General features: G+C 48.5%; 1 protein-coding gene across 4 annotated transcripts in view; it reads right to left on the reverse strand.

Annotated features, from left to right (window-relative positions):
* Positions 1 to 1,615: 1,615 nt before the first annotated feature.
* Positions 1,616 to 22,149, reverse strand: part of PNPLA7 (patatin like phospholipase domain containing 7) — an 89,895-nt gene continuing 69,361 nt past the window's right edge. For 2 of the 4 annotated variants that reach the window (XM_058159282.1, XM_058159280.1), the window contains exons 26-35: positions 20,302 to 20,458; positions 16,009 to 16,125; positions 13,840 to 13,909; positions 11,323 to 11,439; positions 8,452 to 8,600; positions 7,771 to 7,923; positions 6,654 to 6,764; positions 4,239 to 4,323; positions 3,381 to 3,484; positions 1,616 to 2,602 (exon numbers count right to left, since the gene is read on the reverse strand). In XM_058159282.1, coding sequence (XP_058015265.1) covers positions 2,519 to 2,602; positions 3,381 to 3,484; positions 4,239 to 4,323; positions 6,654 to 6,764; positions 7,771 to 7,923; positions 8,452 to 8,600; positions 11,323 to 11,439; positions 13,840 to 13,909; positions 16,009 to 16,125; positions 20,302 to 20,458 — 1,147 coding nt within the window. In that variant the 3' untranslated portion in view covers positions 1,616 to 2,518. Of the gene's footprint in view, positions 2,603 to 3,380; positions 3,485 to 4,238; positions 4,324 to 6,653; positions 6,765 to 7,770; positions 7,924 to 8,451; positions 8,601 to 11,322; positions 11,440 to 13,839; positions 13,910 to 16,008; positions 16,126 to 20,301; positions 20,459 to 22,149 lie in introns of those variants that run through there. The other 2 variants (XM_058159281.1, XR_009152295.1) reach the window with 2 other exon arrangements.

A 22,149-nucleotide genomic window follows, 5' to 3' on the forward strand; every position in this document is an offset into this window, starting at 1 on the left:
TCACAAAAGAGGATCACGTGACACTCCCCACCTGGGGGGACACGCTGCGACCGTCATAAATATGAATCAATTGTCAAGTGTCCGAATTTTGATCACACGACACACACACACACCCGGGGGGATGCTAAATCGTTAAGAGTGAAAAACGGTCGCCAGTCACTTTCCTTCACTGCCGTCGTAGCTTGGAACGGTCACTAAATGACCGGTCAATGGAGGGCTAGGAGACACACACACAAAAAAAAAACCCTACGGTGATCTTTATAATAAAAGCATCTCGTTAGTTATGGTTCATGTGGGCTAGAAACACGCCTCAAGATTTATTTATTTTTTTAACCTTGGGATTCTCGGCCCAACGCAGAACCTTTTTGCCTTATTTATTTATTTATTTGCATTTATATCCCGCCCTTCTCCGAAGACTCAGGGCGGCTTACACTATGTCAAGCAATAGTCTTCATCCATTTGTATATTATATATACAAAGTCAACTTATTGCCCCCAACAATCTGGGTCCTCATTTTACCTACCTTATAAAGGATGGAAGGCTGAGTCAACCTTGGGCCTGGTGGGACTTGAACCTGCAGTAATTGCAGGCAGCTGTGTTAATAACAGACTGCATTAATCCGTTGAGCCACCAGAGGCCCACAAAAGGCTTCTGCCGAATGACCAGCTCGTCCTCTCTTACCGACCAATTTGAACGGTGGTTAGAAAAGGGTTGTGGGGTTTTTTTTTATTGTGCTGTACTTTCCGAGAAGTGCAATTGAGCACATTTATTATATATTTCCCAGCCTTCGCGTGAGGGGCTGTTCTCCAGCCTCAACTTGATCCATCTGTTTCTTGGAGGAAGAAAAAATAATAATAATAATAATGTCACATTCGAATTGCGTCTCTAGGAACGGGTTGCCTACACAGTGCTGGGTTGCTGGGTGGTGTTGTTTCCCGCCCCCCCTTGCGCAAACATCCACCACATGGTGTTTCCAGCCTGTTCGATGATGTCAAAAGGAAAGCCCGGTTTTAGCAGGATGCAGCCCGGGGCTGGCTCCTCGGTTCCACTTCGCACCATCTCAAAAAAGAGGCGGCGAATGTGAGAGGATGCATTGGTGACCATCAACCGGCGGTCAGAAGGACCGAAGAGACACCCACCCACCCACCCCGCGCTTCCTTTTACAACAGGGGACTCCATTCCAGTGTCATCAGAGAAGCTAGAGAGATAGTAGTAGCGCTTAAGACTTTTATACCACTTCACAGTGCTTTGCAGCCCTCTCTTAAGCGGTTTATAGTCAGCGTATTGCAGCGCGCACGCGCACAAAATTTAGGTCCTCATTTTACCCGCCTCGGAAGGATGGAAGGCTGAGTCAACCCAAGTGGGCGAGAATCGAACTCTTGACAGTGCGCAGACAGCCTGCAATGCTGCATTCTAATCCCTGTGCCACCATGGCAGATAGATAGATAGATAGATAGATAGATAGATAGATAGATAGATAGATAGATAGATAGATAGATAGATAGATAGATAGATAGATAGATAGATAGATCCATCCCTTCATCCCGATTTATTTGCAAAACGCAGAATGCCCCCCACTTGTGCCTCTGACCCACAGTGAACGCCAGGATACGGTTTCCAGCTTTTTATTATTATTATTATTATTATTCTCTTTTAAGAACCCCTGAGAAGAGGAGGAGAAGGGGTGGGGGGCAATAAAAAGAGAGAGAGAGATTTGGCAGTATAACAACACAAGGAACAGGCAGCTCCGTTTTTGGGGCGGAGAGGAGACCGTGAGCTGAAAGGGGACGCCGGTATAAATAAGTTGAAGGTTTTCCGCTGAAGTTTTTAGGAAGGTTTTTTAAAAACAAAAAACAAAAACAGCCTCTTGCAGGAACCCAAGAAAGCTCAGCAGCAGCCGCAGCGTTGTTCGAAGGGATGTTTTGTGTGAAAGTCACTGCTGTTCTCATCACGACTCCTGTCGTTGTCGTCCGTCCGTCTCCCCCACCACACACACACACACTCCGGCAGATGGCTTCCATCTCAAACATTGAGCTGTGAGCAGAACGCGTCCCCTACGCTAGCTGCAAATTCCTGGGAGGGGGGGACCTTTTAGTTCCCCTTGGAGACTCCGGCGCCCGAGCCAAACTCGGTGAGAGATCCGGTAGGCCGAAGAATAAATGCCAGGAGTCCAGCCTCTGCTTCCCTGCTCATCTTTTTCAGCCCAGATTCGTGCAAAAGAGCTCCTTTCCTTTCTCCTTTTCCTCTCGGTTCGCGCAAACCCTGAATCCCGAAGTCGCCGTCTAAAGTTTCGCCAGATGCCCCAAAAGTTTGCAAAGAGGCGAGATGGCAACAGGGCGCCCGTCTGTCCATCAGCGGATGCCAGTGACGTTTGGGGGGGAGGACGGGGGGGGACCTTGGTTTTTTTTTAGACCGAGAAATGGGGTAGGGAAGGGAAGAGGCGCCCACGTCTTCTCTGCTAAGGATGTTGGCAACGAGGGGGGGGCGAGGAGAAAGCCAGGTGGGTTGAGATGGGTTTTTAGAGTCGGTCTTGTTCTGCCGCTAGCTGGCTGTCTTCGGAGTCGGCGCGGATAGGTTTTCGTAGCCGGATTTCTTGATCCTGCTGGAGATGAAAGAGGAAAATTTTATTCGATTGGGCTTTGAAGTGTCCCCTCTTGGAGATGTTCCGAGGTGTCATTTTTTGGTCTCTCTGACCCTTACAAATCTGGCGATTTCCCCAGGGTCATGTTGATTGACTGACTGGTATTCCCACCCCACTCCAGGGGGAAGGATATTGCAAAATCCCCATTCCCTCCCTACTTCTGGGAAAAAAATATTGCAAAATCTCCATTCCCTCCCACTCCAGGGGAAGGATACTGCAAAATCCCCATTCCCACCCCACTCCAGGGGAAGGATATTGCAAAATCTCCATTCCAGGGGAAGGATATTGCAAAATCTCCATTCCCTCCCCACTCCAGGGGAAGGATATTGCAAAATCCCCATTCCCACCCCACTCCAGGGGAAGGATACTGCATAATCCCCATTCCCTCCCCATTCCCTCCCCACTCCAGGGGGAAGGATATTGCAAAATCCCCATTCCCACCCCACTCCAGGGGAAGGATACTGCATAATCCCCATTCCCTCCCCACTCCTGAGGAAAAGATATTGCAAAATCCCCATTCCCACCCCACTCTGGGGGCCAGCCAGAGGTGGTATTTGCCAGTTCTCCGAACTGCTCAAAATTTCCGCTACCAGTTCGCCAGAACTTGTCAGAACCTGCTGGATTTCACCCCTGATCCAACCTTTCTTAAATCAAACCAGGTGACTCCCACTGCAGAGGGTGAAGGGTGAGAAAAGAGGGGCTGGCAGGGAGATCCCAAAAGTTATAGGGTTATACTTACGGAGTCGGAATATTCTTCTGTTTGGCTACTCAGGAAATTGACGTAGTCGTCTTTCTGGATGTCAAAGATCTCCTCTTCGTATTCCGTCTGGTAGTCGGATTCGTCTGAACGGGAGAAAAGTCGGAGAGGGTTTGTTTTAAGCCAGGGTCAAAGGAGAACTAGCATCTAACATCTAACTAAACTAACATCCTCACACTGGATTGCCTATAGAGCAGCTCCACTGGCCACCGGCTTCTTCTAGCAAATGAAATAATAGGAGCAAGTATCCAAAATATTAACATCCTTTGCTTTTTCTTATTATTCTTATTATTATTATTTTTAAATACAGGTAGCTCTTGACTTATCCCAGTTCGTTTAGTGACCGTTTTTCACCCTTACGACCACTCCAGCCTCCTCCCCCACGGTCACATGATCAACGTCCAAGAGGCTTGGCGCTGAATTTATGACCGCTGTAGTGTCCCCCTTCTGCGACCTCTCTGACAAGCCAAGTTAATGGGGAAGCCGGATTCACTTAACGACCAGGTTACTGACTTATCAACCGCCATGATGAATCCCTTAACAACGGCGGCAGGAAAAGTCGTAAAATGGTCAGCAAAGCTCACTTGCCCTCCCCAGACTCCTAGAAAGGCTCTGGAGTCAGGTGAGAGAGAAAAACGGGACTACCGGGCCATCGCGTGCCAGGAGCAGAGGGAGTGGGAGTGGGGGTCACGCACGCATGCGATGATGTTGTTAGATTGGGTCATGAAACGCCCGCAAGAAAACCAGAGGAGCCCTCATTTCAACCCTGAGCTACAAATGTTCTCCTTTCTTGATAATGGCCTCCCTCCCTCCCTCCCTTTCCTCCATCCATTTGCTCACCATCCATTATGATGGCCTTCACCGGTTCAATTCGGGAGACGATTTCGGCCAAATCCGTGAACGAGGTTGTCGGGCATGTCACGTACTGAAAAAGGAGGAAAAGAAAAAGAAAGAAAGGAAGGAAGGAAGGAAGGAAGGAAGGAAGGAAGGAAGGAAGGAAGGAAGGAAGGAAGGAAGGAAGAAACGAAGGAGCATTATTGGGTGTCATTACATGGTCAGCCCCAAGAACCAACCAAGACATTTGGAGTTACTTCTGAGTAGTAGCTTTATTGTCATTTGCCCGCAGACAGAATCTTGCCGGACTAAAGCAACGATCTGCGTAAGTATGGATAGCTCTGTGAACTGTTAGGGAGGGATCGATTTTTCTCTCTTCCTGCCTAGTGGACATTCCAAGCTCTGCTGCCTCTTTAGCCTCTGGGAAGCAGCCCCTCCCTCCCTCCCTCTTTCCTGGGAATCCAGACCACAGTCCACCGCAGTAACCTTCCTTCATAAAAGGAAGAATGGAAGAATGCTTAGTTGTAGGATAGGGAGGAAACAAACCACAATTGAAAGCAGACAAAGCTAGTGATGAATGGCAACGATAGGACATTAATGACATACTAGCTTGGTCACCAAGGCTGGATCTCCACCTGCTATACCAAAACCATCGAAAATATGTCAGGGCAAGTCACTAGTGGATAAAAAAGAGAGCCATTTCCTCTCCTTGCTAACACTGATGATGTTATCTAGTTTGGTAATGAAATGTCTCCAGGAAAGCCACCAAGCTCAGAGAGCACCAAGGACCCTGCAGTCCTCTTCCCTTCTCAAACCCCACTCCCCTCTAGTACTGGTGACGTTACCTGGTTGGGTCACGAAATGTCCACAAGAAAACCACCAGGCTCAGAGAGCACCAAGAAATTCCCCGGTCCTCCTCCTCCCCCCCTTTCGTCTTTCTCCTTCTTCACCCGCCCTCAAACCCTACTCCCTTCTTGCACTGATGATGTTATCTAGTTGGGTCATGAAACGTCTGCAAGAAAACCACCCAGCTCAGAGAGCACCAAGGTCCCCCACACTTCAACCCTGAGCTCCAAATATTGTCTTCTGCTGTTGTTGTTGTTGTTAGTTGTGAAATCATGTCCGACCCATCGCGACCCCATGGACAATGTTCCTTCAGGCCTTCCTGTCCTCTACCATCCTCTGGAGTCCATTGAAGCTCATGCCGACTGCTTCAGTGACTTCATCCAGCCACCTCCTTCTCTGTCGTCCCCTTCTTTTTTTTGCCCTAAATTTTTCCAAGGATTTCGAGTGAGTCTTTCCTTCTCATTAGGTGGCCAAAGTATTTGAGTTTCCTTTTCAGGATCTGGCTTTCTAAAGAGCAGTCAGGACTGATCTCCTCTAGGACTGACCGGTTGGATCATCTTGCATAATAATCTCTTCTATTAGCACCCCGAAAATCTCAAAAAGGGACAAAACAGACCATGACACCCAACGGGGCAAAAAAGGTGGGGTTACAAGGCCAACTTTCAAAGTAGGAGAGGGAGAGAAGGAGCGAAAACAATCCCAGCCGAAGGGCCCCTCCATCTTTCAAGAGAGAGCCGAGAGACAATTCAGCTAAGCGACGGAAAGAGCGATCGACCAAAACCCGCGAGGGGCTTGGATCAATGTGCCATAGCACAACCGCCAGCAACAACGTTTCCTCATTTTAATTGGGTGCGTTTACTCAAGATTACGGCCAACGTCCAAAAACTGCGATGACTCAGCTTCGCAATTGCTGAGGCGTTCGGTGGGGAACGACCCGCATTTCAGGGAAGAAGAGAGGAAGGTCTCCTTCTAGGGTTCAAAGAATTCACCGGGGGGTGGGGGTGGAGGAGGGGAAGGGAGGGGGGCTGGCTTGGGAGGGTTTGATGCTGCAATTCCCCACCGGAAGCATTTAGTGTCGAGAGAGGTTCCTTGTCCAAACTGAGTGGGTTGCATTTCCGTAGAGTTAAAAATGAGCTGTTGTTGCCCCTTCGGGCTCTTAAACCTCTGGAACATCTGGAGAAGGGTTCGGATTTGCAGCACTGGCCGCTGAGGGAACCTCGAAAGGTTAGGAGCTCTTGACATTGGAAAAAATGAAGAAACTCTGCGAGATGAAGAGATAATTAAGAATATTCTATTCTATTCTATTCTTTTCTATTCTATTCTATCCCATTCTTCCACTCCACATTCTATTCTATTCTATTCTATTCTATTCTATTCTATTCTATTCTATTCTATTCTAATCAGTATTGTCAAGTGAATTCAATATCTAGACAACACGGTGTTTATTAAGCGCTAAGAAGTGTAATTAATTTTTTAAAAATCGATAAAATTTAAAACCAAACGGAGGTCTTAGTCGAGCTGGCTTCTCAAAGACACACCAACACACCAACGCCTATGGTGACAGGGCATACTCACGCATGATGGCTTAGATTGGCAACCTTCCTGCCGGTCCTTCAGCATTTTCTCCAGGACTCCGCTCCTGCACCAAACATTAAAAACTGTCTTCCCGTGCTGGTAGCCAACTTCCTGAAGGAGAAGGAAAGGAAAATGCCAGAGGAGGTAGGGGCGGGGAGGAGAGACAACATGGACGCAGCCTTCGTCCTATGAGTCTATTATCTCTCTCTCGATCATCCACCTGTCCACCACTATTCAAAATGAGAGAGAGAGGAAAAAGATCTGTCTGTCTGTCTGTTTGTCTGTCATTATACCTCTATCTATCTATCTATCTATCCATCCATCCATCCATCCATCCATCCATCCATCCATCCATCCATCCATCCATCCTATCTATCATCTGTCTGTCCGTCCATCCATCCATCCAATATATCCTATCTATCAACTGTCCGTCCATCCATATCCATCCATCCATCCATCCATCCATCCATCCATCCATCCATTTACCTACCTATCTCTCCCTTCTATCCTACCATCTAGCTATCTATCCATCCATCCATCCTATTACCTATCTTCTTCATCAACTATCTCTGTCTCTGTTCATCATGTCTGTTTATCCATCTGTCTGTTTATCTATCTATCCATCCATCATCTGTCTTTCTGTCTGTCTATCTGTATCTCTTTCTCTCTTTCTGTCTTTCTGTCTGTCTGTCTATCTGTCTATCTATCTATCTAGATCGATCTATCTATTTATCTATCTATCTATCTATCTATCTATCTATCTAGATCTATCTATCTTATCTCTCTTTCTCTCTCTTTCTCTATCATCTATCTAGATCTAGCTAGCTAGCTAGCTAGCTAGCTAGCTAGCTATCATCAGTGGCCATCCCAAACTAGATCCTTGATTCCCAACAACCAGTGGGAAAGGACTCCATTACATGCCCCTCCCCAGCGTATGCCCAAATAATCCCCTTTAGGATAATCCGTCGCTTCTGACGCTTGGCTTGTGTCAAAACAACAAGCAGTTTTGAACCCCAGGGTTCTGCTGCTTCTTTGAATGCCACCTCCCTTCCCAGCCGTGTATCTCCCCCTTCCCGACTTTGTTCCTCCTGCTGCCCCTCCCCGCCCCACAACGCACACAGATTTCATCGAATTTCCCAAAGTCCAGCGTCCCGTAGCGATCGATGGGCGGTCGGATATATTCGCAATAGTCGCTGCTCTTGACCATTTCCAACTGCCGGACGCAACAGACGTAGGCCAGTCGAGTCTGGATCTCGGCCATGTTTAGCACCTGCCCAAAAGAAAGAGGGGGGAGGGGGAGATTGTTGCACTTAGTCCTCGACTTACGACAACAATGAGGACCAGAATTTCCGCACATAAGCAAGGCGGTTGTTAAGGGAGTTGTGCGGGATGTTACAAGCTTTTTTTTCTTTTCTTTTCTTTTTTTTTTTTTTTGGGCCACAGTTGTTACAGCACAGCCGTTAAGTGAATCCCGAAGCTGTTAAGCAAACACGGTTGGGATGGGTAGCAAATGGAGACCACGCGATCCCCCCGGGACGCTGCAACCGTCATAAAACGGTTGGCAAGCACCTGAATTTTCACATGACCGTGGGGAATGTTGTAATGGTCATAAATGCGAGGACCGGTCACAGGTCCCTTTTTCGGCGCTGTTTGCAACTTTGAGCAGTCGCTCAACGAAGCAGTTTTAAGTTAAGGACCAGCTTAGCGCAAACGGGGGAGGTAAACCTGCCTTTGCGCAGCCTCCCTTCAAAGGCCACCGAAGTTAGTCCTCGACCTTACGGCCGTTTAACCACCTCACCTTCACTTTCTCCACTAAGGGGTTCCACCGTTTCCACAGAAGCCACCAGCCGGAAAGCGCGTCTCCGTAATTGGTCAGGTCCGTCTCGTCTCGGCTGCCCACGTCGATGGCGATCACGATCTTGGCTCCCATGGACCTTGCAACGTCGGCTGTCAGGAGGAAGCAGAAGAACGGAAGGTTGGAAGGGAACCTTGGAGGTTTTCTAGTCCAGCTCCACCCCTTGCTCAGCCAGGAGACCCTACCTACACCATTTCATTTCAGACTGGTGGTCTTGTCCTTGAAAAGCTCCAGCGATGGAGCACCTACAACTTCTAATGGCAAACGGTTCCACTGATGAATAGAATCAGAGAGTTGGAAGGGACCCTGGAGGTCTTCTAGTCCAACCCACTGCTCAGGTAGGAGACCCTATGCCATTCCGGACCAAATGGCAGTCCAGTCTCTTCTTGAAAACGTCCAGTGATGGAGCAGCCACAACTTCTGGTGGCAAGCCGTTCCACTGGTTGATTGTTCTCACTGTCAGGAAAATTTTCCTTCGTTCTAGATTGAAGCTCTCCTTGGTTGTTAGTTGCGAAGTCGTGTCCAACCCATCGCGACCCCATGGACCACGTTCCTCCAGGCCTTCCTGTCCTCTACCATCCCCTGGAGTCCATTGAAGCTCACGCTGACTGCTTCAGTGACTCCATCCAGCCACCTTGTTCTCTGCCGTCCCCTTCTTCTTTTGCCCTCCATCGTTCCCAGCATTCGGCTCTTCTCCAGGGAGTCCTTCCTTCTCATTAGGTGGCCAAAGTATTTGAGTTTCCTCTTCAGGATCTGGCCTTCTAAAGAGCAGTCAGGGTTGATCTCCTCTAGGACTGACCGGTTGGATGGCCTTGCAGTCCAAGGGACTCGCAGGAATCTTCTCCAGCACCAGAGTTCAAAGGCCTCCATTCTTTGGCGCTCAGCCTTCCTTATGGTCCAACTTTCACCGCCATCCATTGCAACTGGGAAAACCAGAGCCTTGACTAGACGCACTTTTGTTGGCAGGGTGATGCCTCTGTTTTTTAGTATGCTCGATTAGTCTCCCACTTTTTTCTCTCCTGGGATCTCAATCATTAGACATCAAACTGGCCTAAAATTAAAAATTCCTCCAGACCAGATATTTCAAACAAGGCTCTGGGCCAGCCAGAAAAAGTTCCTTTCCGCCAAACTCTCCCAATCGAAGCCTCCCCCCCCCATCCCACCTCCGGCTTCCCGAGCACAATTCAGGTACCAATTTATGAGGCGTCCGTGTTCCTGTTGTTCCCCCATTGAAACCCGGCCTTGAAAAGGATTTTTCCGGAGGAAGAAAAGGCTCTTTGTAGGGAAGAAGTGACTCAACGTTCCCCCTCAGGGATGGGGAGGGTGAGAAGACAAGGGAACTGGCGAGAAAGGGATTTGAAAGAGGCCCGGAGGACGCAGCCATCACAAAATGCCGTTTGAGTTCCCGGCTGGTTTGACGGAGCAGCGAGAGATTTAGCAGCTCGGGTTTTCAAATCCGCTCTCCTCACAATGCGACTCCGGCTCAAAGAAAAATAACCATTAAGCGCCGCTCGGCTGGCGCCGACCGAGAGTTTTTTTTTTTGTTCCTCTTTCAATAGAGGACCGTTGAACGCGACGGACGTCCAGAAAGTACCCGGGAGACCAAACTGACAAAAGCTGGATTCAAATCCCAAATTTCCAGCTGTGGGAAGAAGGACTGGATTGTCCTTGCAATGAAGAACTTCCCTTCTTGGCTATTTTTCGGGGAGGGGAGGAAGGAAGCGAGTGACAAGAAGACCTTCACAAACACAGCAGGAAGTTGGGACAGAACACAGAACAAGAGAGAGCTGGAAGGGACCTTGAAGGTCTTCTAGTCCAACCCCCCACCCCTCACCCCTTGCTCCAACAGGAGACCCTATCTCCCCTTCCAGGCGAATGGCTGTCTGACCTCCAGGAACGAAGGAGAGAACCAGAGGTGGGTTTCAGCAGGTTCTGACCAGTTCCGGCGAACCGGTGGTGGCGGAAATTTTGAGAAGTTTGGAGAACCGGTAGTAAAAATTCTGACTGGCCCCACCTCCCCATCTATTCTCTGCCTCCCGAGTCCCAGCTGATAGGGAGGAAATGGGGATTTTGCAGTAAACCTTCGCCTGGAGTGGGGTGGGAATGGAGATTTTACAGTATCCTTCCCCTGGAGTGGGGAGAGAATGGGGATTTTGCAGTATCCTTCCCCTGGAGTGGGGAGAGAATGGAGATTTTACAGTATCCTTCCCCTGGAGTGGGGAGAGAATGGAGATTTTGCAGTATCCTTCCCCTGGAGTGGGGAGAGAATGGAGATTTTACAGTATCCTTCCCCTGGAGTGGGGAGAGAATGGAGATTTTGCAGTATCCTTCCCCTGGAGTGGGGAGAGAATGGAGATTTTGCAGTATCCTTCCCCTGGAGTGGGGAGAGAATGGAGATTTTGCAGTATCCTTCCCCTGGAGTGGGGTGGGAATGGAGATTTTGCAGTATCCTTCCCCTGGAGTGGGGTGGGAATGGAGATTTTGCAGTATCCTTCCCCTCTCCATCTGTGGACTGATGGACAGCCCAGGCTCCGCCTCTCTCTGTCTCTCTCTCTTCCAGCTCCATGATCTTGATTCCAATGCCTCTTCCTCTTCCTCCTCTGATTCGTCTGACGGAGGGACCGGGCGTCCGACAGGCCACCAAAACACTAGGACTCCGAGACCCCCTCTCACAGTTGCTACCGTTGATCCAGGTTCCACCTACCTTATTACCTGCGCGTTTGGCTTTTCCAGGATGGGAAGGCCACCAACGCTGCAGAAATTGACGGATGGACAAAGAATCCCGTGCCAAAAGGAACAGGAATCTCGGAGTACCTGGGAGGTTATTGATGTAACCGCCGTCCATTAGAAGATGTCCGTCTTTGGGATCGCAGAGAGGGGGCAAGTAACCAGAGAGAGACATGCTGGCTCTGATGTAACGCCACAGGCAACCTTTGATGGTGGGGGGGGGGAGAAGAATAGATCTGGAATAACAAATGCGTGGTAACTTCCCAGCTACCCTCATTCCCAACATGGGAGGCTGGATCTCAATGGGCCCATCCGCCCCGCCCCTCCTGTCATAATTCCTACTCCCTGTTCATGGTACTTTACGCCCCACCCCTGCTTCTGTTGTTCCCGCCTCTCCTGCCTACGAAACCTAGGGTCCAGCCAGGCCTGATTGCCATCAGCTGGGTCTAGAGGCGTGGCTTGGGGGGAAAAGAGTCAGGGCATGGAGGCCTCGTTATCTTTTCCACCTGGCCTGCCTCTGGCTCCTGGAGCTGAGCCAGGGAAGCCGGTGCTCCCGAGGTAAGTCCTGATGGCCCTTCCCCCTCACTTTCCAAGTCACTTTCTGGCAGGAGGCCCGGTTCGGGGGGTGCAGACACAACATCATATGTGGGAAAGTAGGAAGAGGGGGGATTTAGTAGAGGGGTTGTCTTTAGACATAATAAGCATTCTTCCTGTCAGTCAAGTTCAGGCCGATCCTGCATCTGGAGGAAGGGTGGTCGGAGTGCTGTCTCAAGATGGGACGGTTGGCGATTGGAGCATGTGATGGACTGCAGAGTCAGGAGATGGTTTTGGGGGTTTTTGATTTACTGAGGGAAAACCCGGAACTTTCAGATTCGGGTTTTCCCAGATGTGCCAGTTTACCTATCCTAGTAAATAGAACTTTGAAAGATGCTTGCTTCGAAGTTTTTACTTGGAGTTGAGGGGGAGGATTTCTGGAACACTGACATTAACCTGAAATCTGAGAGGTGGCTTTTAGTTGAGCTTCTCCCCAAGTTAGGTTGGGGGGAGCACACCAGAGAATCCGAGAGGAGACACATTCTGGGCAGCCGGATTGTGCCAAAAGCCGCTCGGTCTTCCTGCCAAACCGCGTGGCACGGAGAGAGAGAGAGAATCTGCTGCGCTCTTAAAAATGGGTCCATTCGTTCTCTTCGGCCCCGTAATGGGGCGATTTATCAACATTACAAGCCGGATTGTTTGAATCAGCAGGAAAGGCTTGGATTTGCTTCCTCAGGAGGGTTGGGAAGCTGGAAAAATCCGAGACTCGCCTTCCCTACCTACTTTAGTCACGGCTCGGATGAACCAGAAAAGTGAAAGTTTGCGTCACTGCCGAGGGTTCTGGGATTTTGAGCCCCGAGAAAGGAAGCAAACAGATCCATGGAAGGGCGAAGAATCCACCCACGGATCTGGGGACGCTCGGCGTGATTTCCAAGGCAGTCATTTTGCGGTTGGGGAGGATTCGAAAATAAGGCCGCCCTGCCAGCCAATATGCTGTCGAGTCAGTGGTTTCTTGGCTGCTGGGAACTAAAGTCACCGAAAAGTCCTTTAATTACTTAATTACAATTCTAGGCCACTTATCACTCGTGAGGGCAGCATCGGGCCTGGGGGAGTGGGGGGGCTTAGCAAGGTTCCTTCCCTTACTTTCAGCTTGGTTCTTCCAAGAGTCAATTAGAGAAATAAAGGAAGAAAGAGAAGTTATTACTTTTTTTTTTTTAGACCTGTGACGTATGGGGAGGAAATATATTATTCTTTGATTTACAGCTAGTTGCTGTGGTCCACCAGCAGCCTGCGGAGTTGGCAGTGGAGTTGGCAGCGAGGAGGGTGGGGAGGATAATGGGCTGGGGAAGGCCCGGACGAGGGTTCTGCATCAGAGGCAGAAATGGGGCCAGGACCATCTGGGAGTGATGTGCGGAGCCTCCAGAGGCGGACAGCAGAGAGGCAGAGGAACAGGAGGAGCCTGTTCCTACTGCCACGCATGCGAAGACCTGCCAGAAGGCAAGAGCAGCTAAAGCAAAAAGGACGACTCAGGAGTAAGGCCAGGAGATGATTGGCCCCTCCCATAAGGCTTAAAAGAGCAGCAAAGGCACTTGGGCCTTCTGCGGGAAAGCAAGGTTGCTAACTCTGTTTCCAGTCGGCATCTCTTGTTTGTTTCTGAACTCTGTGGGGCTTTGCCAAGCAAGGCCTTTGGCAACATGTCAAAGAAGATAAAAGTTGGTGATTATCCTGAAGGACTTCTTCCGACTTTTTTTTTGCAACTAATTGGGACTCAGCTGGGAATGAACATAATTCTCAGCTGTTAAAATAAAATAGCTTTTTTTTAGGTCTAATTGTGTATTGTAATGACTCATTAAGCCTAGGTCGCAACACTAGTCCTTGGCTTGCAACAGTTCGCTTAGTGACCGGTTCAAAGTTACAACCGCACTGGAAAAGGAGACGTAGGACCGTTTTTCACCCTTATGACCGATGCAAGCGTCCCTATGGTCACGGGATCCCCTTTTGCGGCCTGTGGTTTATAAAGAGCTTACCAGCCTCCCTTGCCCAAATTGACACCCCCCCACACAGGCCTACCATCCGTGTGAATCCTCATAGCTGAGGCGGTGATGTCTGTGGTGATGATGAAAAAAGGAATCCAGAGATCCTGCCACACGGAAAGAGCTCGTTAGAGAGACGGATCAAACGAGAACCGGAACCCACAGACCTGAGGGGTAGCAGACGGGGAAAAGCCAGGAGGGGTGGGCCGTTGGTGACCCTCGCAGCCCTCAGCCGTTGCTGGTGCTGAGATGCAGCTTAGGAATGACTTGCCTGCCTTCCTTTTAATCTAATTCTTATTGAAGAAGCTTTTGACAAGATAAAAACAGTAGAAATATTAGGGGGGAAAAGGAGAGGAGGGGAGAGGAAGGAGAAGAGGGAGAAAGGGAAACAGAAAGGGAAAGGAGAAAAGAGAGAAATGGAAAGGGAGAAGAGTGGAGAGGAGAAAAGAAAGGAGAAAACGAGAGAGGAAGAAAAAAGGAACAAGGAGAAGAGAGGAGAAGAGAGAAAGGGAAAGGAGAGGAGAAGAGAAGAGAAGAGAGGAGAGGAAGGAGAAGAGAGAGAAAGGGAAACAGACAGGGAAAGGAGAGGAGAGAAAGGACAAGAGAGAGAAAGGGAAAGGGAGGGGAGAGGAGAGGAGAAGAAAAAAGAAAGGAGTGAGAAAAGAAGAGGAAGAAAAAAGGAGCAAGGAGAAGAGAGGAGAAGAGAAAGAAAGGGAAAGGGGAGGAGAGGAGAGGAAGGAGAAGAGAGAGAAAGAGAAAGGGAGAGGAGAAGAGAGGGAAAGGGAGGGGAAAGGAAGGAGAAGAGAGGGAAAGAAAGAAAAAGGGAGAGGAGAGGAGAAAAGGAAGGAGAGAAAAGAAGAGAGGAAGAAAAAAGGAACAAGGAAAGAGAGGAAGAAAAAGGAACAAGGAGAAGAGAGGAGAAGAGAGAAAGGGAAAGGAGGAGAAGAGAAGAGAGGAGAGGAAGGAGAAGAGAGAGAAAGGAAACAGAAAGGGAAAGGAGAGGAGAAGAGAGAGGAAAGGGAGGGGAGAGGAGAAGAAAAAAGAAAGGAGTGAGAAAAGAAGAGGAAGAAAAAAGGAGCAAGGAGAAGAGAGGAGAAGAGAGAGAAAGGGAAAGGGGAGGAGAGGAGAGGAAGGAGAGAGAGAAAGGAGAGAAGAGAGAGAGAAGGGAGAGGAAAGGAAGGAGAGAGGAGAGGAAGGAGAGAAAGGAGAGAGAGGAAGGAGAAGAGAGAAAGAAAGGAGAAAGAGAGAAAGAAGAGAGAAGAAAAAGGAACAAGGAAAGAGAGGAGAAGAGAGAGAAAGGGAGAGGAAAGGAAGGAGAAGAGAGGGAAAGAAAGAAAAAGGGAGCGGAGAGGAGAAAAGGAAGGAGAGAAAAGAAGAGAGGAAGAAAAAAGGAACAAGGAGAAGAGAGGAGAGGAGAGAAAGGGAAAGGAGAGGAGAGGAAGGAGAAGAGAGAGAAAGAAAGGAAAAGGGAGAGGAGAAGGAAAAGGAAGAGAAAGGAAAAATCTTCCCATGTTTTTTTTTTAATAAAACCCTTATAAACACGTTTATCTTTTCCCCTTTGTCTGTAAGGTTACATCACTCTTTCCTTCTTTCCATAAACTACCCTAAACTTCCCCGGCGACCTGGTGCCCTGCGCAGGTGTAGACCCTGGATTAATACCCTCTTTTAGCAAGGACTCGGTTTACCCATCTGTCGAAGGGTGGGGGGGAAAAAAACGGAACGAAGCCAGGCGCTCCCCCCAGTGTGATGTTGCCCCACTAAAGAGATACGTCTGCGTCTCTCTCTCTCTCATCTCGTCTACGCGATGGAATTACAAGCCTAACTTGCAACCTCATTTACAAGGGGTTTTTTTACACTCCTTTCCATCACAGTGGGGTTTTTTTTTTTAAACACCTCCACTTGAACCAAGTTGTTCGGGAGGATAACGGCGGATCAAATTTCATGTCTGTCATACGGGATTCTCTCCGCCAAAGGGGCTAAATTTGTTTCCCCACCGTTGACCCCGAAGGAAACCTACAACTTTTGAAAGATGGATGCATTTAAATAAAAAAATCCAGCTTCTGGGAGTAAGGGCCAGATGTTGCCCATCGCATCTGGAAGGTGGCAAAAAAAAACAACCCCCACAAAAAAACAGAGCTAAAATGATAAGATAGCATCCATCTCGCCCACCGCACAACTTGTCAAAAACTCTGCGGCTCGCACCTACCTCGATCTGCTTATCGCGGAAGATGGCGCTGATACCGTTGTTAAACGAGGCTCCGGAGAACATGGACGTGATGGGGTAGGTCAAATCGAGAACTGTTTTGAACACCGAATTCATATTCTGCAAAGGGAGCAAAACTGGTGATCCAGAAGCACGGGCGGGGCGAGGGGGGGGGCTGGGTTGGTTACCGGGAACAGCATTCAATTTTGCGGCAATTATGATTGTTGGACGAGCAGGCCCAAAAACAGCCAGGCAAATGAAAATCTACCTAGCAGGCCTGAGGGATTGGTGACCGCTCACCCTGACCCTACAGATACAGATAAACAGAGTTGGAAGGGACCCTGTGGGCCATCTAGTCCAACCCCCTGCCCAAGCAGACCCTACACCCTTCTCCACCCGGGGGGGGGGGCAAGCCAAGTTGCCAACGCCCTTAACAACTTCCTTGCTTAGCAGCGGAAATTCGGGGTGTCGTCGTAAGCCGAGGACTACCTGTATGGTACATTCTATTATACACATATACATTAGACAACGCAATTGCGAAAGATCAAACAGTAACGCAAAACGAAGGACGATCCAAGAAGGAAAAAAAAGAAAAACGACAACAGAAAGTTGCCCGAAGAGAGATTAAAAAGTGATATACGGTATTTCGATTTCTGGACTATTATTCTTAAGCTTCCTTTCCGGTGACCTGGTTGCTGTTGATTAATACCCTCCTGCCAAAGAAAGGAGAAGGGCTGTGTGTGTGTTTGTGTCTCTGTGTGTCTCTGTGTGTGCGCACGCACGTGGGCATGTTCTATAAATACCCACAACCTCTTTTCCGCCCCCCAGAGCCATCTCTGGCCTTGTTTTAGCAAGAGATGACAGGTGGAAATGAGACAGGTGGGGCTGGTAGAGACAAGGAAGAGGTAATGCAAGGTCCAGGCTCTGGGGAGGGTCTTGGGGGGGGGAGGGAAGAGCACCCCTCCCCCCTCTCACCCCCATTTTGCAGAGTCAAGCCTTCCAGGACAACCTCAGCTCTACAATGGGGGCAGGACCAATTCCCCTCCGCCCTCTTTGCTATTCGCCTCTTTCTCTCCCCTCCTCTCCTTGCGGCTTTTTTCTTCCTCCTCTCGTCTCCCCTCTCTTCTCTTCACTCTTCTCCTCTCTTCTCTTCTTTCTTCTCCTCTCCTCCCCATGGCTCCTTTTTTTTCTTCCTCCTCTCCCCTCTTTTCTCTTCAATCTTCTCTTCTCCTCTCCACTCTTCTCCTTTATTCTCCTGTTCTCCACTCTTGCTCTTTTTTCTTCCTCCTCTCCTCTCCTCTCTCCTCTCCTTTCTTCTCTTCTCTTCACTCTTCTCCTCTTCACTTTTCTCCTTTATTCTCCTGTTCTCCTCCCTTGTTCTTTTTTCTTCCTCCTCCTCCTCCTCCTCTCCTCCTCTCCTCTTCTCTCTCTTCTCTTCACTCTTCTCCTCTTCACTTTTCTCCTTTATTCTCCTGTTCTCCTCCCTTGCTCTTTTTTCTTCCTCCTCTCCTCTCCTCTCCTCTCCCCTCCTTTCTTCTCTTCTCTTCACTTTTCTCCTTTATTCTCCTGTTCTCCTCCGTTGTTCTTTTTTCTTCCTCCTCTCCTCTCCTCTCCTCTCCTCTCCTTTCTTCTCTTCACTCTTCTCTTCTCTTCTTCTCTCTTCTCTTCACTTTTCTTCTTTATTCTCCTGTTCTCCTCCCTTGTTCTTTTTCTTCCTCCTCCTCTCTCCTCTCTCTCCTCTCCTCTCCTTTCTTCTCTTCTCTTCACTCTTCTCTTCTCTTCACTTTTCTCCTTTATTCTCCTGTTCTCCTCCCTTGCTCTTTTTTTCTTCCTCCTCTCCTCTCCTCTCTCCTCTCCTCTCCTCTCTTTTCTCCTTTCCTCACCTCTTCTTTTCAATCTTCCCCTTGGTTCTCCTCCCTCCTCTGTTCTCCTCTCCTTCCCCTTGCTCCTTTCTTTCTTTTTTTTTCCTCCCTCCTTTCGTCTCCCCAATAAAGTCAGGGACCGGCTGTCTTTGGAACCAGGGACCTGTCACATCCCTTGTGCTCCCAAACATGTTTGCCGCGCCAAGTATGTTTGGCACTCAGCAACACACCTGTTTCCGCTTTGGCTGGCCGCCTCCCGAGCTAAACTATTGTGGGTCACAAGAGGAGAGAAAAAAAGAGAGCCAGGCTGCAGCCTTGCACGGCTCCATAAAAATAAAAAAGAAGGGAGACAGGTTATCCTCGACTTACAGCCATTCTTTTAGTGGACCGTTTGAAGTTACGACGGCACTGAGAAATGGCGACTTGCGACCGTTATTCACACTTACGGATTGCCGTGGCATCCTCAAGGCCGCGCAATCAAAATTCGGATGTTTGTCCACTTACTCGTGCTTATGACGGGCGCAGTGTCCCGGGGGTGTGACTTTCTGACAAGCAAACTCAACGGGGAAGCCCGGTTGCTACTAATTGAACAGTTTATAATTTTAAATTTTAAACTTTTAAATGTGGCCATTTTTTTCTAAATATGCTCGGTTTTAAATTGTCGTTTTAATTGTACATTTCTGTGTTTTTTATCTTTTGGCTGTACACCACCCTGAGTCCTTCGGGAGAAGGGCGGTATAAAAATTTAATAAATAATAATAATAATAACAACTGCAGCAATTCCCTTAAACATTAATGTGGGGAGGGGGGGGGAGGAACTCACTTAACAGGCTCAACAGACTAAAGTAGTCTGTTATGAACACAGCTGCTTGCAATTACTGCAGGTTCAAGTCCCACCAGGCCCAAGGTTGACTCAGCCTTCCGTCCTTTATAAGGTAGGTAAAATGAGGACCCAGATTGTTGGGGGCAATAAGCTGACTTTGTATATAATATACAAATAGGATGAAGACTATTGCTTAACACAATGTAAGCCGTCCTGAGTCTTCGGAGAAGGGCGGGATATAAATGCAAATTAAAAAAAAATGTCTCACTTAGCAACATGAAATCGAATGCTCCATTGTGGCCGTAACAGCAAACACGATAAAATCAACTCAATGCCAGCCATTACCTCAATTCCTTCTAAGCAGGGCAGCATGTGGAAGGAGAGAAACACAAAAGAAAATGAAGAGGAAGACGAACCGGAAGAGAGAGGTATTAAACTGAGCCTGTGGTGGCTCAGCAGACTAATGCAGTCTGTTATTAACACAGCTGCTTGCAATTACTGCAAATTCAAGTCCCACCAGGCCCAAGGTTGACTCAGCCTTCCATCCTTTATAAGGTAGGTAAAATGAGGACCCAGATTGTTGGGGGCAATAAGTTGACTTTGTATATAATATACAAACGGATGAAGACTATTGCTTAACACAATGTAAGCCGCCCTGAGTCTTCGGAGAAGGGCGGGATATAAATGTAAATTTAAAAAAAATACAGGTTGACTTTGTATATAATATACAAATGGATGAAGACTATTGCTTGACATAGTGTAAGCCGCCCTGAGTCTTCGGAGAAGAGCGGAATATAAATTTAAAAAAAAAAACACGGAGCAAAGGTCTTAGGCAGTCTGCTCTACCATTAGACTTGAAACCAGGAAACGGTGAATTCTAGATCTGCCTTAGTCACGAAACCCAGCTGGGTGACTTTGAACCAATCGCCAGGAGACGTGAGTTCTAGTCCCGCCTTAGCCACAAAAGCTAGTTAGGTGACTTTGGACCAATCACCAGGAGACGGTGAGTTCTAGTCCCGCCTTAGGCATGAAAGCCAGCTGGATGTCTTTGGACCAATCACCAGGAGACGGTGAGCTCTAGTTCCGCCTTAGGCATGAAAGTTAGCTAGGTGATTTTGGACCAATCACCAGGAGACATGAGTTCTAGTCCCGCCTTAGGCACGAAACCCAGCCAGGTGACATTGGGCCAGTCCCTCCCTCTCAGCCCGGTCTACCTCACAGGGTTGTTGCTGTGGGGAAAATAAGGAGAAGAAGGGACATTATGCATCTTCAACCCCTTGAATTATTTTAAATATTATATTGAATTATTATAAAGGCAGGATAATGGCGGGGGGGGGGAATCTAAAATAAAATAAAACCAATGCTTTCCATACTCCCTAAAAGTCCGGTTTTAAAGAGAGGCTGAAGGGCCAGAGAGGATCCACTCGGCTACCCAGGGTGTGAAATGGAAGAACAGTGGGGTCCTTGTGGTGGTGGTGGTGGTCTCTGAGCTTGGTGGATTGTTGGGTTTTTTTTGCAGACATTTCATGACCCAACTAGGTAACATCATCAGTGCTACGAGGCAGGGTTGTTGTTGTTTTTTGCTCTTATTTTTACATCCGACTGGCTTACCATGGCCCATTGGCGGGCTTTGATCCTCATCTGGGTGTAACTCCGCTCTTCTGCGTATAGGGCGCCCATGAAGGAGCCGATGGAGGTGCCGCCAATCATGTCAATTGGAATCCCAGCCTCGTTCAGTGCTCTGATCACCCCAACTTGGGAGCACCCCCTGGAGAGGCAGGAGCCGCAGAGTTGGGGAGAAGAAAGGGGGTGTTGTTGTTTTTTAAAAAAAGTTTTTTTAAACTTTTTTTTTTTTAAACTTTTAATTTCTTGCAGCGCACGTTTTAAGAAAGACACCCCGGGGGCTAAGAGAGGAAAGCAACAGCAGTCATAAGAAGCTGGAAAAATGAAACCGGGGATCGGTTTCGGCTGGCAGAAAAGTCCTTTCCAATTCCAAGCTGCGGATCCAAATAAACAGGACGCCAGCAAGCCATCCCTAACTTGGAGAGAGAGGGAGCCAAAAGGGAAGGAGGGAGGGAGGGAGGGAGGAAGAAGGGAAAAAAAGATGAGAGGGAAGGAGGGAGAGAAAGGAAGGATCGAGAGAGAAAAAATATGGAAGAGAAATATTCTGAGAGGAAGGAAGGAAGGAGAAAGAGAAAGAAAAAGATTTGAAAGGGAGGGAGGGAGGGAGGGAGGAAGGAAGGGAAAGGAGGGAGGGAAAGGAAGGATCAAGAGAGAAAAACATGGAAGAGAAATAATCTGAGAGGAAGGGAGGGAGGAAGGAGAAAGAGAAGAAAAAAGAGGAGGAAGAGGGAAAGAGGAAGAAGTAAGGAGAAGAAGGGACAGGGAGGGAGGGAGGGAGGGAGAAGGAAAAAAAGATGATAGGGAAGGAGGGAGGGAGGGGAAGGAAGGGAGAGAAAGGAAGGATCAATAGAGAAAAATATGGAAAAGAAATATTCTGAGAGGAAGGATGGGAGGAAGAAAAGAAGGAGAAAGAGAAGGAAATTTTTTTTGAAAGGGAAGGAGGTAGGGAGGAATGAAGGGGAAGGAGAGAGAAAGGAAGGATCAAGAGAGAAAAATACGGAAGATAAATAATCTGAGAGGAAGGAAGGAGAAAGAGAAGAAAAAAGGAGAAGGAGGGAAGGAGGAAGAAGTAAGGAGAAGGAGGGACAGGAAGGCAGGCAGGCAAGCAGGAAAGAAGGAAGGAAGGAAGGAAGGAAGGAAGGAAGGAAGGAAGGAAGGAAGGAAGGAAGGAAGGAAGGAAGGAAGGAAGGAACGAAGGAAGGAAGGCTTTTGCTGTCCCCCTGTCTCTCATGACATATTGCCAAAAGCAAATAAAAAAAATAAAAAAAACAACCCAAAGAAGATCATTTGTGTACCAGGAAATCCGAAGTCTGCGTCTGGGTGAACAGATTGAGAAAGACACTTAATAACCTGAGCTCCCTTTGCAAAGTCTCGTGTCTGGGAAGCACAAAGCAGAGCTCCAATCCCCCCCACCCCCCATCCCCACCCCACCCCCCACCCCCAATATATTCTCTCCTGCCTTGCCTACGTGCCTGTGGCTCCGATCTGCAAGCAGGAAAGCAGCAACAGCACAAAAGGACACACACACACACCCCACCCACCCCGGTTCTCAGCCACTAATCGCTTAAGACAGCTCGTCAAAATGTGTCTTCCTGCGGGGTTTTTTTTGGGGGGGGGGGTGGAGATTAAAGTACCAGCCTCCTTTGACCCTTGTGGGTGCCCACGGGGAAAACCTTTGCTCTGATTGTGAGAGTTTGCGTTGTGTGTGCGCAGCTGCTACCTGTAGGAATGCGATTTGCCATCCTTTGCAAATCACGCCTGCTAAAAAAGGTGGATTACAAAGATACCAGCCTGCCTGGATGGCACCTGGTGTGTTTCGTGTGTGTGTGTGTGTGT

The sequence above is a fragment of the Ahaetulla prasina genome, chromosome 16 (genome assembly GCF_028640845.1).
Source record: "Ahaetulla prasina isolate Xishuangbanna chromosome 16, ASM2864084v1, whole genome shotgun sequence".
NCBI lineage: Eukaryota > Metazoa > Chordata > Lepidosauria > Squamata > Colubridae > Ahaetulla > Ahaetulla prasina.